General features: G+C 57.9%; 2 protein-coding genes across 2 annotated transcripts in view; both read right to left on the minus strand.

Moving 5' to 3' along the window:
* Positions 1–4,816, minus strand: part of AKNA (AT-hook transcription factor) — a 53,219-nt gene extending 48,403 nt beyond the window's left edge. Inside the window, exon 1 of the mRNA XM_012768820.3 lies at positions 4,757–4,816. The gene's annotated coding sequence lies outside the window, so the exon portion shown is untranslated. The remainder of the gene's footprint in view (positions 1–4,756) is intronic.
* A 1,571-nt stretch (positions 4,817–6,387) lies between these two features.
* Positions 6,388–16,011, minus strand: part of WHRN (whirlin) — an 85,471-nt gene continuing 75,847 nt past the window's right edge. The window contains exons 8-12 of the mRNA XM_012768817.3: positions 11,556–11,627; positions 10,188–10,725; positions 8,143–8,324; positions 7,464–7,586; positions 6,388–7,192 (exon numbers count right to left, since the gene is read on the minus strand). Coding sequence (XP_012624271.1) covers positions 7,010–7,192; positions 7,464–7,586; positions 8,143–8,324; positions 10,188–10,725; positions 11,556–11,627 — 1,098 coding nt within the window. The 3' untranslated portion in view covers positions 6,388–7,009. The remainder of the gene's footprint in view (positions 7,193–7,463; positions 7,587–8,142; positions 8,325–10,187; positions 10,726–11,555; positions 11,628–16,011) is intronic.

Raw genomic sequence — 16,011 nt, forward strand, 5'->3', positions numbered from 1 at the left:
CACACAGGCAGAAATGCCAAGCTGATGAGAGGCTGCAGGGTGCAGGGGTTAAAGGCACAGGGGCCTTGTGGGCAAGCAGAGAACTTCAGGGAGAACCCTTGGAAGCTGGGTGGCCTAGGGCAAGTCACTTAACCTCTCTGAACCCCATATTCTGCATCTGTAAAATGGGGGGAGTAACTGCAGGAATACATGGCTTTGCCTTATCAGTGGAACTCCCACGCGGCCTGCTCCCTGCAGGGCTGAGTTTCATTTTCCTGACCCTGGAGCTTCCCCAATATCAACCACAGGGCTGCTTTGAGCACTAGAGACTCCCAACTGGAGGGGAGCGCTGCCCCTTCCCTGCGGCCCCCGGACCAGTTCCAGGGTTCAGTGACCCTGTTAGCAACCGTGTCCCCACTCTGAGCAGTTAAGGAGGGGGAGGACACAGGCCTCCCTCGGCCAACTGAGATATGAGGAGGGTGTGGCCCCATTGAGGAAAACACTCTCAAATTCATGTTCTTTTCAAAGAGTCAAAGAAACAATGTATTGCTAATGGCAAAGCTTTATTGAGCATCTATTAGGCGTCAAATATAAAAGACTTCGTGGATTCAGGATCGCATCATTTAATCCTCATACCAATCTAAGGAGGGAGAAATTATTATGCCCATTTTACAGATGAGGAAGCTGGGTTTGAACCAAGCCGTCTGAATCCAGAGAGTACAATTTTAATCACTTTGCAACGGAAACCTTCAGTAGGTGAAAAGGTTGGAAACCACCTCAGTGTTTCCAACCTGAGATGGTAGGGAATCATCGAAATAAATTATAATATTTCCACTCAAAGCAACAACATTAGGCAGCTATTAACAGTCATGCTATAGACAAATATGAAATGAGAGAAAAAAATTATGATGTGTTATGTAAATAAGCCAGTTATAAAATAATATGTATCTAGTTTGAGTCCATTAAGGAATAAAACAGTAAAATATGGAGAAAGAGAAAGAGAGAGAAGGACATGCTCCAAAATGTTTACAGTAATTATCACTAGGTAGTAAGACTAGAGGCAAGTTTACCATTCTTCCTGTTGAAAATAACAGCAGCTTTAAAAATAAGACTAAAATGAACATTTGCTACTCTTAAAACCAAAAAATGCAGACTTCACATCTGTTCAGTGCTTCCTGCTGACAAGGAACCTCGACCACCTCCCGCCTCAGTTTCCCACCTGTGACAGTTGAGAAGGAGGTTGAGCTCTTTGAGGCCCTTTGCGGCTCTGAGGTTCTGTAATCCCCACACTTTCTCCTTCTCTCTCTCTCTCTCCCCCTCTCTCTCTCTTTTTAACTCTGATACCACGTGCTGTCTTTTGCACATATACAGCCGTGATGGAACATGTGGGGACATGTGAAGACGACAAAAAGGAAACGAAGCAATCAGCCCCCAACCTCAGCCACTCTTAGCACTCGGGTGCACGGCATGTGCTGCCTGATTGGCTCCTCAGAAATAATGAGGCATTTAACAGGTGAAGAAAGGCTCAGAGAGGTTACAAGACTTGCCCAACGTCACACAGCACCTTAGGGCAGAGTCGGGTCTGCATCCACAAACACGGCTTTATCCTCTAGATGAACCCCTTATGGGGGGAGGGCACGGGGGGGGGGGCGTGTTAACTGCAGCCTCCTGGCCCTCCCCTCCACAGTGCTTGGTCCTTGGCAGTGGTCCCAGGGCCCCAGGAGACTGACAGCTGGGCATCCCACCCTGGCCTTGCTCCCCGCCCCTCCCCCAGCGCAGGCTTGGCAGGGAGAATGCCGGCAGGGGCCCCGGGACCAGTGTGGGATCAGCCCTGGAGGCAGGGGGTCTCGCTTGGCAATGGAGCCGGAGCTCAGCTGGCACTTGGCAAGGAAGCCCGGAGCCGAGACGGGACTGCAGGCTGGGATGCGACAGGGACAAAGGAGTGAAAATGCGAGGCTTTGGGGGCAGCGAGGCCTGGGTCCAACCCTGACAGACAGATCCTCATCTGCAGACAGGACGAGCTTCTCTCAGGGCCGTGTGCAGAATAACGGACAATGTGCTCGCACCGGGACAGGCTCGGTAAACGAGGGCTGCTGTCCCAGGCCGGCAGCGCCTCCCCTCAGCCGCCCACGCCACACACCCTCCAGCACCTCGGCAGCGTGGAGAAATCTCGGGCATCATTCTCTTTAGGAGTCTCCCCTGCTTACCGACCGACAGCCCCTGTCACCTTCAGGGTAAAGGCGGGACATTCCGGCCTGGAATTCGGGCTCACACTGACCCTTCCTAAGTCAGGGCAGCTGTACAGCATAGCCCGCGTCACCAACTGCGAGCCCGTCTCATAAGGGTGTCCCTCCCAAACCCGCACTCGGAGCTGTGCAGGGGAGCAGGCCTTCTGGCTTGGCTCCCTTGGGTTCCCTGTGCCACCCCCAACTCCTGGCACCAGGCAGCTGCAAGGATGGCATTCCATCCCGACACCCTTCACATGCAGCTCTCTTAAAAAAAGACAAAAAAAAAAAAAAGCCCTAAATCGTGGTGGTTACTGATTTCTGGGGTGTAAACACCCTTACTACGGCCAGTTTCAAGCTACCAGCATCTATTCCTGGATGCAGCACTGGGAAGAGACAGGCATGAGCAGCTCTCAGGAGCTGACACCAGCACACCCCTGCATGTACCACAGTGAGGACCAGCTACTCCCAGGGAAGAGCTGTGTGACTTTAGTCAAGTGACTCAACCTCTCTGAACCACAGGCTTCTCATCTGCATAATGAGGACAACAATAACGCCCACCTCAACAACATCATGTACCTGAGTGATATGATCTATATGATCAACAACAATGTACTGAGTACCTACTATGGGCAGGGCTCCTTACTGGACACTGGAGAGTGACAGTGGTGACAAAATGGATAAGAGGTCCTGCCCTCCCAGACCTCACTCCTTGGAATAAAACCCTAGGCACTGAGGCTAGAATACAGCATTTAAGAAGCATTAGCTGTTATTATTAATGGTATTATTGTTGTTATTCCTTCCTTTGTTGGGGCCTCAGTTTCCCCATTTCCAAACTTATATATGGACTGAGCAAAGCTTTCTATGATGCCACCTCACTTGAGACTTAAAAAGGAGCTAAAGTGGGCATTACCATCCTCACTTTATAGAGGGGGAAACTGAGGCTGTCAGAACTGAAGCTGGGCTGAGGATCTGAACCCAGGTCTTCTCACTCCTGGTCTCCAAATTGTTCCCACCTTCCAGGACTGAGGACACATAAAAAAGGACCTGGCATTCAATGGGTGATGTGAATGTTTAAAAATACTCTTCCTTTCTCCCCCTCACAGGGGTAAACTGCAATGTTGTGCATCAGTTTCCAAAACCCCCTCTCAGCATGCCGGCCCTGCAGCGCTGGGACTGTTCCCGGTCGCTCTGGAAACCCCAAGCCGGGCGCCTCTGGCAGAGTCCGCAGGACAGTGGGAGCTGATGAAATCCCCTTGCAAGAAACAGCCCCAATCACATGTTTCAAATGCAAACCGGCTGGACTTCGGGAGGCAGAGGCCACATGTGGGCACCTTCTTCCTCCTGCAGAACTGAGACTATCCCTGGAGATAAACCCAAATAGAGAGTCCCCCAAACACCTAAGTTCCATCTCCCTGTTGGTAAGTAAACCAGACGCAGGCCCCTTCCAACAGATGGGCTGCCATTCTGTTTTCTTAACAAAACAAAACAACCAAAAAACAACACCCACCAACACCAGAGAAGGTGCCTGGAAAGGGCTTTTGGGAAGTCCCTGTATGTATCTCGCTTCAGTCTGCCATGCTTCAGTTTCAGCCCATTTCTTCTTCTTCTGTTCTAGGGGACAGGAACAATGTCTCTTTTCACTGCAGCCTGTCTCAGCTTCTCTCCTCTGCTCCAAAACAGCCTGGGTTTGTTATCAGCAACTTTCCTTTCCAACTTTCTCACTCAGAAGCAGGTCTTTAAACACAGGTAATGATCCGCTCCAACCTGTCATTTCTTTCAACAAAAGCCCAGGAAAGGAGCACTGGAAGTGTCGCCCAAGGCCACACAGCACGCAGGCTCTGGCTGCGCCAGCCCCATCACCCAGGGGAAAGCCCCGCTCTGCGCCTCCCTGCTGTGCTGCCCCGGGCGAGCCGCGCCCCTTCTCTGGGCCTCCGTCGCCTCCAGCACCAAGAGGGGACCCGCCTTATTCCTGCAGCCCGCCACAGTTCCTAGCCCCGTCGAGCTGCCCACCCCTCGCTCCACCTCCCTCCCCCTGCCAGAAAGAGGAAAAGAAACTTGCGTTAGGCCTCCGGGGAGGGCGCGCGGGCTGTTGCCGGGAGAGCGAACCCCGCGCAAATCCCGGCACAGAAAGGCCCCACCTCCGCGGTCGCCACGGCAACCCGGCCACGCCTCTGGCCCCAACACAGCCCGAGGCCCCGCCAAGACCACTCCCGGCTCCCTGGGGACCCTGCCCTCCCCGCCCCCGGCCGCGGCGGCGGAGAGAAACGCCAACGCCCCCATTGCGCGGAGGTGGAGACTGAGGCCGCAGGGTGGGCCGGAGCCCCGTAGCCGGCGGGGTGTGGACTCGGGGCCCGCCCGCCCGCCCGGGGCCCCCTCCCCACCCGCGCGGCGACCCGTCTCCTTCCCGCGCCCGCGGGGTCTCCACGTGGGGGAGACGGAAAGCGGCTCTGCCGCGGCGGAGCGCAGCCGCCGGCGCCGGCCGCTCGCCCCCATTCTCCCGACAGAGACACTGAGACCCGCCCCGGACCCCGGCCCTCCCCGCGCCTCACCTGCCCGCGCCGCCGCGCGCCCGCGGTCGCCGGATTGAGCGGCAAACAAAGGCCTCCAATCCGGGCGCGCGGCGGCGCCGGGCGGCCCCCGGGGGCGGGGCCTGGGCGGCTCCGCCAATCGCGGGAGGCGGCCCCAGCCCGCGGCCCGCCCCCAGGGCTCGGGCGCCGGGAGCCGGCTCGCGCCGCGGGACGGAAAATCCCAACCCCGAGGCCGCGCGTCGCCGCCGCCATCAGCCCGACCAGACCGGGAGGTGGAGGCTCGGAGGGCCAGACGCTTGTGCGAGGGGTCACAGAGCCACGGCGAGGAGGAGATCAAGCTTTTATGGCTGAGTCGGACTGCTGAATAACAGTGATGATAGTGAACTTGTCTTGAGCGCTGAGTAGGTGTCACCGCAGTCAGTTCTCACCACGCTGTCTTCTCCTACCAGGTAGGTAGGTGTTATCATTACGCCCCCCTCCGCCCCGCGTGTATTCCAGTCCAAGCCCCCATTAGACAAGCATGGAAACCGGGCCCCGACACCAACGAGGACGTGCACTGGGTCGCACTGAGTACAGGACGGGCTTGTCCGTTGTCCACCTCGGCAGGATGGTGTCACACTGACCTAGGCGCTTGCCCTGGCTCTGCCACTTGCTGCTGAGCCTCAGGCAAACAGGATTCATGCCCCCACTTCATGGAGTTGCTGAGGGGAGCAAGTAAATAAACAGCACCAGGCCCATAAGAAACCCATCAATGGCACTAACTTAAAGTGCAGCTCCACCTGCCCTAGCACCCTGGGGGTCAGTAGGCCCCAGGGCAAGAAGTGGCTTGCCCAGGTCCCTCATCCAGCTGCATCTCCCTCCTGGTAGCAAGCTCTTCCCAGGCCGCCCTAGACACAGGTCTAGTCGTGATCACAGCAGCAGCTTCTACTCACTAATGGCCTAGGGCAGGGACATTCTGGCCAATCCTTCTGCACTCTGGTCCTGAAGTGTCAGGGCGGGAAGGGCCCAAAGGTGCATTGTCACACTGCCATAGGAGTGCACTGTGTCCCTGGGGTTGGCATCTTGCCCGAGAGCCTCCTGAACAGAAGGGGAAGTGATTGGGAATGTAGTCCCCAGCCTTGCTTGGAGACAACTCCACCCCAGGGTCTCCCGTGGAACCAGGCTGAAGCTGCCCTCAGTGGACTCTGCCTGAAATCCCACCCTCCCTTGGCTTCCTCCCCTTCCCTGTCCGGCTGCCCCACTCCCTCCCCGCTCTCCCCTGGGAGTACTTCCTTAATGAATCACTTGCAAACAGACCCTTATCTGGGCGTCAGCTTCTGCAAACTAACCTTAGGCCACATCTGGGTTCTAAAACATCCACGCACATTGTACCTTCTGCCCCTAACATACCTGTGTGTGTTTTAATCTGGAAATATTATCTGTAAATACTTAAGTTTTGTCCTCAAACCTTCAAGGAAGGTGCACCAAGATGTCGGTGTGGCTCAAGCGCCCCTGTATACCCCACTGCATATCCCAAAGTGAGCCATGGGGTGGGGGTGGGGTGCAGTGGTGGTGCGAATGCTCTGGGTGCCCCCATCTGTCCTGCCCACCTGTCTGCCCACACCAAAACCCCAGCCACACAGGCAGACCACACAGCACGCTGGGCCCTAACCTTGTTCAGATTTCTTTATTGAAAAATTAAAGTCATAAGCTCTGTATATAAATACAATGACGTTGCTGGTCACCTGCAAGGCCTCTGGGATAGGCTGGGGGTACGGCGGGAAGCTGGGGCCGTGGAGTCCCCAGGGGTCTGGGGAGGGAAATAAATAATAAATACCATGGGGGGGTGAGGAGGCAGAGGGAGTGGGGGTGCTCGATGCTTATTTGTGGCACTAAAGGTCCCGCAAGATGCCCCCTGGTAGGGGCCATGTCCACGAATTCTCATGCGACCTCACTCTGGACACAGGCTGGGTCCTAGCTGGCTGAGGGGCAGCAGCGGCCCGCCATCCCACCCGGGGAGACGGGCGCTTGCCCTTCCTTCCCACCTGCAACCCGCCTGCACTGAGCGCCCGCTGTGCACACGGCACAGCACCAGGTCCTGACCCGACCTTCTGTTTGCCTCGCCGGCTCTTTTCCTGTCCCGGTTCTGGTCCACGGGGCCGGGATGGAGGGGGATGTCTTCCTGCTACCCTGGCTGTGTGGCCCCGAGCCCTCGAGGAGCTTCAGCAAGCCAGGAGTGGGGGAGGGCCCAGGACCAGGGGCTGGACAGTGCTGGGAGGCCCTCGGCCTGGGCCCCTAGAGCATCACGTTGAACTCAGTGACCAGGAAGTCGATGTAGTCACGGTCCTTGGTCTTGAAGGCCTCGGCGATGATGCGGGCGGCCTCCCGGTGCTCCTTGCCCCGGAGCGCCAGCCCGTTCACTTCCAGGATCACGTGGCCCACCTTGAGCTGCCCGCAGTTGTGGGCCGAGCCGCCTCGCTGCAGGGGACACAGGGCGGCACAGGGCTTACCTGGATGCCTGAAGGCTAGGCGGGCCTGGCTTTGACCCCCCAGGGGGGCAGGCCTGACTGCCACCCCGGCAGCCACAGCCCGGGTGTCCACTGCCCTGATTAGGAAAACCGAGGCTCCGCAGGGCAAAGGTGATGTGAGCCTGGGTCTGCCCTCGGGTGCTGTGTCATCTCTGGGAGTGGCAAGGCCCTGGAGATGCTGAGAAAGGGTCCTTCGGGGGGTAGGGCCCTGGGGACCGTACCTGAATAGTGACAATCCTGGGCAGGGGCTGGCGGGTGTTGGCGCCACCCTCAATGGCGATGCCCAGGGTGGCGGCACTTTTCTTCACACGGATCAGAGTGGACGTGGGCTCCAGGAGTCCGGGCTGTGGGTGTGAGGAAGGGCACCACTGAGGCCTTCGCACTGGACGGGCCGGGCTGGGCTGGGCAGGGCCCGGACACGCCCTGGGCAGCAGGGCTCAGACTGCAGCCCCGTGCTGGGGGCTCGAGTGTGCCAGGCACCAAGCCACGCACTTGACATCCCAGTTCTTTAATCCCAACCCAAATGCCCTGAGGCTCCAGGGCTTACAGGGCTTGCCCAAGGCTGCCTGGAGGTGGCATCAGGACTTGAATCCAGGCCTGACTCCAAGGACTGTCTCAGCCACCAGTCCGTGTCAGAACTGAGGGGGCTTCAAGATTCCCAAGGCCAGCCTTCGGCCTCAGCCCCCCAGCACCAGTGAGGAGGCAGGACTTACACGGGATTACTCCGGATTGCTGATACGGCGTTCCTTCTGCACGTCCCAATCCCCGAGTGACAGGAAGCTCACTACCTTGCCTGGTGCTCACTTTCCAAGCTGAACCCTTGTCCCCCACGGGACCCCCCATTCTCCACCTGGGGCCTGCCTTCCTCTCAGCCCTCTGCACTGCCCACCCCGTCCTTACCGGCTTGTTGGCCCCCTCTGTGGGCCTCTCGCTCCGAGGCAGCTCCCTGCTGCTCCTGCTCTTGGTGGACGCCGTCTGCCGGCCTCGGCCCGGGGCGCTGGCCTCTGCCTCGCCGGCATCCACGCCGCTGTCCTCGCTCAGCGTCTGCCCGCTGTCCGAGAGCTGGGAGAGGGTGGAGGCTGCTGGGAAGGGGAACAGGGAGAGAGAGGCAGTTTATACAGCTGGGGTCAGGGAGGGCTTCCTGGAGGCGGTGATGAAACTGGAGGCTGGAAGGCTGGGGCAGTTCCCCAGGCAAAGATGGGAGGAGAAGTGAAGGGATCTTGGGGCTGGAGGGCAGGGACACTCCCTGCCACCTGTTCACCTACTGAAGACCTACCCTTCCAACCGCACCTGGCCCAATGGCTGTGACTTCCAGGACCTCTGCCTTGACTTCCCAGTTCTCGGCCTCTAGCATAAAGATTTAAACAGAGGTCTGGAGACAAACCAAGCCCACAGACACGAGGTTTTTGTTTTGTTTTTAAAAAAACTCACACAATGCTGTGTATTTCTAATGATGAACAAACACATTCAGATTAGAAGATTTCATATAAAAATTAAATGTATAGCTTCCCAAGAACAAAGCAGAAATCCTGCCACACCTGGCCTGCACCCCTGCACGATCCCAACTGGCCCCAGCTGACAGTGTGCACGTGCCCTCCAGCTCGCCAGTCAACCCGATCTGCTCCGCTGTGTGCATGAGGACCCGGCCCCTGAACCTGAGGAGTCCAGCGCATCAGGTCTGAATCTGCGCTGACCAGCTGTGCAAGCCGGGCAAGTAACACAGCCTCTCTGAGCCTCCTACGTTCTTGCTCTAACACAGGAACCACGGGGCCTACCCGGTGCGGCTATATAAGGACTCAGAGACACAATGTACGGAGCGAAGCCAAGAAGAGAACAGGCTCATGCTAGATGGCCTGGCTCAACGGCTACTTTCTGTGCCTTAGTTTCTTCATCTGTAAAATGGGGTAATAATAGTACCAGCTTCATAGGGCTGTTGGGAGGATTAAATGAGTTAATAATACAGGCGAGGCCCCTAGAACACTGGCACATTGAAAGTGATCATTAGCAAGGCTGTTAGTTAGCACTTAGTGTCACGTGTGTCCAGCTCAGTGCGTGTCTAGTGGCAGCTGTGAGCCATCTACGGTAGCCCTGGCCCTCCTCTCACCAAGCGGCTGGCCTCTGCGGCCCTGCATTCTGCATCCTCCTCTGTGCTCTGCCCAGCACACGGCAGGCCCTCAGGGAACGTCTCCTGACCTGGCCTGCCCTCTTCCCCGGCCACAGCCGGCCCCACTTGTCACTGTAGCCACAAGATGGCAGCAGAACCCAGCGAAATGTACCCAAACTCACTAACAGGAGGGCAGTGATCCAGAGCTTTCTGGGAGGGGAAAGCAGGCTCTCTCCTTCCCACTGCTACCTCCTTAGCTGATGTCCCCTGGAAAACCAGGAGCTGCAGCCTCGGCTGGCCTCCCAGGTGTCTGGAAGGTTCTTCCTGCACTCTGACCCTGCAGCCCCACATCAGGAGACCTGCCGGGGGTCCAGAGACTGCAACTTAATACCCGGCTTTCCCCCACACCTACTCTGTGCCAGGTCCTGGAGGACAAGGGCAACAACAGAAGCCACCACTGCCCGCACTGAGCCCTGTCTTCCTGGGCAGACTGTTACATGCACGGGAGTGGCCAGGGCCGGGGGAGCTGGGAGGCCTGGCAGGGCTGGCAAGGCTATCTCCGTTTTATGATGGGAAAGCAAGGCGTAGACAGGCACAGCTTGTCCACAGTCCCACAGCTCGTCAGCACCAGAGCCGGGATCCAAACCGGAGTCTGCAACTGCAAAGCCACCTTGATACCAGACTCGGTGCTGTTGCCCTGGCCACCCGAACGTCCGTGCTAGCAGGCCCCTCGGCAAGCACCAGTCCCACCCTTCGCTGTGTGGACAGGGAGATTGGCACAGAGAGGACAGGGACCCCGGGGTCACCAGCCCAGCCCCCGCCCGGCGTCCGCGGCACTCACTGCGTGTCTGGGGCAGCGCCCTGACTTCGTTGACGTCCGGCTCGCTGTCGGGGCGGTGCACCTCCACCATGACAAAGTGCTGGTTTGTGCCTGTCTGCTCTGGGTGCCCGGAGGGCGAGGCGGGCGGAAGGCAGCCCCCCGCCACGGCAGCCTCTGCAGAGGGGCTTTTCAGGTGCGGGGGCGACTGCACCCGGGGGAAGGGGCCGATGGGGTGCTGGTTGACTAGGCCCAGATGGGTGTCCAGCGGCCTCCTGGCACCAGGGTTGGCAGGGGAGACGGAGGCGTAGACGGGGGAGGGGGGCGAGTCCTGTGCAGAGCAGGCCCCCGGGCTGGGTGTGGCGCCCGCCGGCGGGCTGCGGTTCTGCGGGGCCGAGAAGACCATGCCCGAGTGGGAGGACGCCGAGGAGGGCGGCTGGAGCTCCTCTCTCCCTGGCTTCCTCGGCTGGCCCGGCGGGTGGTCGTGGCCTTGGGCCAGCGGTGGTGCGGGAGGTGGTGGCTTGAAGCTAGACAGCCCCTCGGAGGCGGATTTGACATCGTCCTGCCAAAAGACCCAGAAGTTGTAGAAGGAGTCAGAGCCCATCGCCCTGGAAGAGCAGGGGCTGGAGCGGCCGAGCGGTGCCAGCCCCGGCTGGAATTCCGTCCCCGCTCTGCCGGCTCTCGGCCTCGCCGCTCTGAATAATGTAGCACCTGAGTGGAAAACTTCTCCCCGGCATCTCGGCAGCTGATAAGCGTCGGGATCCTAGAGGGTGTCTCTGGGGACGGCACCGTTACCGTTGGGAATGGAAGTTCCTGGCACCCGCCAGGGCATGTCACGGGGAGCAAGGCTTAATTAGAGACGGGAGGAAGAGGATGGAAGCACAAAAATGCCATTTCTATTTCTCATCAGGGGATCATCTTGGCTCCTAGAGGCGGGAGGTTGGAAGGAGGGAGAAGGGACGGGAGGAAGATGGGCACGTGGGCTGGGGTGCTGTGTGGCCCTGGGCAAGGCACAGCGCCTCTCTGAACGTGCCTCTGGTCCGTGGGGAAAGGCACGGCTACCATAGGTAACGGCTGCCTATGTTACCGGGCTAACATACTCCTGGCCATAAACTTATGGGGGAGGTACATTAGTATCATCCCCATTCTACATATGGGGAAACTGAGGCACAGAGAGGCTGACCAACGTGCCCAAAGTCACACAGTGGCCTAAAATCACCAGGAGCGAGCCCCCCTGGCCCTCACTGGGGATGGCAGAGCAGGGCGCTTGTGCGCAGGTCTGCAGCAGGTCTGGGAGCTCACAGCAGAGCCCTCTGTCCCCTTCCCCCCCTGTGGCTGCCACAGAGAAGAGCGAGCCCCTAGGGCACAACCGCAGGGAAGCCAGGGCCTTACCACGGACACGTCTGGGAGGGCATTGACGTTGGCCTGCACGGCCTCGCCCGTCTCCTCCAGGTCCAGAGTGTTCTAGAAATGGACAAGAAAGCAAGGTGAGCAAAGAGAAGCTGTCGGGGGTTGTTTTCTAGGACATCCAGATCTAGGAGGCCTTATGACGTCCTCACGTGGTTCACCTGACACATCCGACTTCGGCAACATTCACTTTATCCATTAAAGTGAAGGGCGATTTGCCTGCCGGTCACTCTGAAGCTAATTTTTCTTTGGGACTTTCCAATCACTTCCAGGCCACCCCTCCCGGTGATGCCGGGCGTCTCTGGCCTTGACTGGGAGTTCCTGGGCTCGGCCATGCCTGCTGCGGGCAACTCGCCCACCGGCTCCAAACCCAAGGCCACAGTCTCCACGGCTGGCGGATGAGTCCCAGGAAGGCATGAAGATGGCCGAGCTGCAAGGGAGAAGTGGCTGGGAGACAGAGTGTCTTTCTTTTTTGATTTTAATCCCAAGGTGGTGGTTTAAGGTTTAACTGGGCCTTATTTTGCAAAAATGTCCATTTTTTTTCTTTCTTCCACAAGTCACAGGAAGAAGCCTGATGCTGCCTCAGTGGCACTCAGCTGCCCAAAGGCCATTTCTGGGCTGTGTCTGGGTGGCCGTGCAGAGCTCCTCTCTGAGCCGGGCTGGCTGGAGGGCGCAGGGGGGCCATTTCTTTCCATCCCTCGGAGCCAGGACGGCAGTGAGCCTCTGCCACCGTGACGGTTAATTTTATGTGCCAACTTGACTGGGCTAAGGGATGCCCAGATAGCTGGTAAGACATTATTTCTAGATATGTCTGCAAGGGTGTTTCTGGAAGAGACTAACATTTGAATAGGTAAACTGAGTAAAGATCGTCCTCCCCAATGTGGGTGGGCAGAATCCAACCTGATAAGGTCCGGACAGAACAAGAAGGCAGAGGAAGGGTGAACTCGCTCTCTCCTCCTGAGCTGGGACACCCATCTTCTCCTGCCCTCAGACATGGGTGCTCCTGGTTCCCAGGCCTTCGAACCTGGACTGGAAGGAACTAAACGACCGGCTTTCCTGGGCCTCTGGCTTGCAAACAGCTCGTGGGACTTCTCGACCTCCATGACTGCATGAGCCAGTCCCTCACAATAAATCCTTCCATACCCCTGTGTAGTACGTGCTACTGGGCCTCCTTCTCTGGAGAACCCTAATGCAGCCACTGACACCTGGCCCCTGTCTCCAGTGCATCAACACTGAGCACCTCTGAAACTCCAGACTGACCAGCGGCTGGGGACACAGAGGGGGGGAGACGTCACACCTCCGCCTTTGGAAGTTTAGAGACAGTGGGGTCAGCAAAGACAGACATATAGCACAGCTAGCTGGGAAGGGGCTACCAAGGAAGGCTTCCTGGAGGAGGGAGCAAAGCTCAAAGCTGGGTCTTACAAGTGAGCAGAGCAAAGAAGAGAACCACGGGTGTTTCAGACAGAGGAAAGGGTGTACATAAATCAGGAAGGAGACAAAGGATGTTTAAGAATCTTTGAGTTTGGAGCTGCTTGGGCTTGCGCCCGAGGGCGATGGGTTGCCATGGAGATGTGGTCACATTTGCCTTCTAGGAAGAGGCCCTTTGCTCATGCCCCCTCCAGCCACATGGACCACCAGAGCGAGCCAGGGCCTTCACACGGGCTGCTGCCTCTGCCGGGACTTCTCAGCTGCCCGTGGGCTACTGTTCGCTCACCTCCTTCAAGACCCTCCTCGATGAGGTCAGCCCTGACCACCCCACCTAAAACCACAACCCCCGGTCCCCTGCCCTGCTTCATTCCTCCCCCTTCTCACTGATCACATTCCTCCCCGCCCAGCAACCAGGGCGGCATCCTTGAGCTATAGGTCAGGTCTTGTCTCTCCCTAGCTCATGCGCCCCCGGGGCCTTTTCATCTCAGTTGGAGGAAGTTCCAAACCCTGCACTCATTGTGCCTATGTAGTGACTGGGCTCTCCTTTCCTGCTACTCCTGCAACATGATGGGATCGTTCCTGCCCCAGGACCTTTGCACTCACTGCTCTCTGCCTGCAACACACTCGTGGCTCATTTCCTCCCTCCATTTAGTTCTGACTTCAGTGAGGCCCCCAGACCAGCCCGGTCTGAAACATCACAGCCCACCGCCATCTCGTCTACCCCCTGACCTTGCTTTGGTTTTCTGCATAACACTCATCACGACCTGACTTTGTACTGTCTGTTTGCTTATTGTCCCTCTCTCCCACTAGGACACAAAGCCTGAGACGGCAGGACTTGTCAGTGCTCAGAGCAGGAGCTTAGAGACTTCTGCTTGATAAATATTTACTAAGGAAATTGAGGACTCCCTGAACGAATCGATGGATGAATGCATCAGTCGCTCACTCTAGCCGTCGTGGGGGAGGCCCTGGCAGGCAGGGGGGTGGAGCGAGGTGGTACCGCAGGTCCCACGGAGGAGCAGTAAGGAAGGCTTGAACCAGGGCAGCAGGCGGGGACAGAAGGCATCCCAACTCCGCACCCCTCAGGCAGATTGCACCAGTCACCCCGAACAGATCGCTACCTCGAGTGCTCTTCCCGAAGCCCGGCTTTGGGGTGGGTAAAGGGGACATGGTCACGAAGACCAGCGACTGGAACCCATAGCATGCTCGGCCCTCGTGGCTCTGAGCCCGAGGAACCCAGAGCTCCTCGTTTGGTCCTGCGATGCCTCTTGGGCAAAGTCACTTTTCCAACAAAGTTAATGCTTCCATGCAAACCTCGCTGTTAACTGCACACTTGCTCACAGGAAACCGCTGCTGCTGACAGCCTTTGTGACACAAGTGTGTGTGGGGGGGTGTAGGGGGAAGTTCTTTGAGAAGGGGAAGTTGAGACAGAGTTGTTCTCTCACCCACTGATAAGTGACACCGGTTCTGTCTTTGCCACCTCTGGGGTTTCTTTGAGATCACACCCATTCTGCCACTTACAGCTGAGTGATGGGAAAATCACTGAACCTTTCTGTGCCTCAGTTTTCTCATCTGCAAAATGGGGTAACAGCAGTCCTGCCTTATGCAGTTGGCATGTTAATACCTACAAAGCAGTCAGAGTAGGGCCTGCCACGACGTACAAGGGAAGGTGACCATTACACGCACCAGAGCCTTTGCAAATCGAATGAACTGCAGGATGTACCCCAGACTGTGTGAGCACCTCAGATGGAACAGAAATGGCAGCTGTCCTGTACAAGCCCCTCCTCCAAAGCCAGAATGAGTCCAGTGCTCCCCGGAAACAGCCCCGCTGGGCGATGCACACCACCCAGAGCTCAGGTGAACAGGGGTGCAGGGCTGGTCGCACACGATCACTGCTCTGAACTCGACAGGCATGGCCCCGACTTCAGCAGCACAGAGAAGGGGCAAGCCTTGGAGGTGTGTACAGCAAAGACAAGGGAGCCTCTGCCACCTGCCACAGGAATCCAACGTGCAGGTGACCCTGCGGGAAGCCAAGATGAGGCTCAGATGACAGTGCGCTGTGAGACCAAAGACACGGGCTTCTGTCCTGTTCTGGTGCGCCAGAAGCTTTGGACGTGGTTCAGCCGCTCAGTAAACACTTATCAGGCAGCCGTGTCTTATGAGGGAGGCTCAGGAGGGTGTGACTTTCTCCTGGAAGGGAAATTAGAGGACTACAAACTCTGGAGGACCTACTGTGCGTCAGGCCCCGAGCTGGGTGTTTTACTTGCATTAGCTCGATTGATTCTCCCAGCGACCCCGTAAGGCAGCGTGGAGATTCTCTCCTAGCACGCCTGTTGCAACTAAAGCTCAGAGAGGGAAGTGACTTGCCCAAGGTTACACGGCCATCCTACAGCAGACTGGGTTTCTAACCCGGGTCTGGGTCAAAGTCCACGCTGCCCTACCCCAACCCCTGAAATGGACACGGCCCTGATATCGTGGGAACCAGAGGGTCCCACGAGCAACCGTCTCTGAAATGAGGGGACAAGGCCACTGTTGGCCCATCCTAGAGCCAAGGTGGAGGTGGGGAGGGGGGAGGGGGAGGGGTGGCCGGGGAACAAATACTAGCTGCGGGAGGGAGGCTTGAAGTGGAGCAAACGGCAGACGGGTTGGAGCCCGGCCCTGCCAGACTCCATCTGCCGAACCCAGACGCTCAGGAGTCCCAAGTCCCCGAGCCATGTTCCTCGTGCATCTGAAATAGCTGCAGACAGCAGGCTAAGAACCCCGGGGATGCGTCAGCAGAAATGCCTGCAGAATAGGCTTCCAGAGGAGGCTCAAGGTCAGGGCTCACACAGGAGCTGGGCTGTGCGTCCCGGCCACCACCCCCACACAGGCGCAGCTACCTGGGTCCCCTCCCCTGCACCCGCCGAGGCCAGAGCCCACCTGAGAGCTTACACCTGGCCACTCAATTAATCCTGCCAGGTGCCCTTCGCCCAGTTTACAGCTGAGGGAACTGAAGAGCAGAGAGGGAAGGTCACCT

The sequence above is a fragment of the Microcebus murinus genome, chromosome 12, assembly GCF_040939455.1.
Source record: "Microcebus murinus isolate Inina chromosome 12, M.murinus_Inina_mat1.0, whole genome shotgun sequence".
Classification (NCBI taxonomy): Eukaryota; Metazoa; Chordata; class Mammalia; order Primates; family Cheirogaleidae; genus Microcebus; species Microcebus murinus.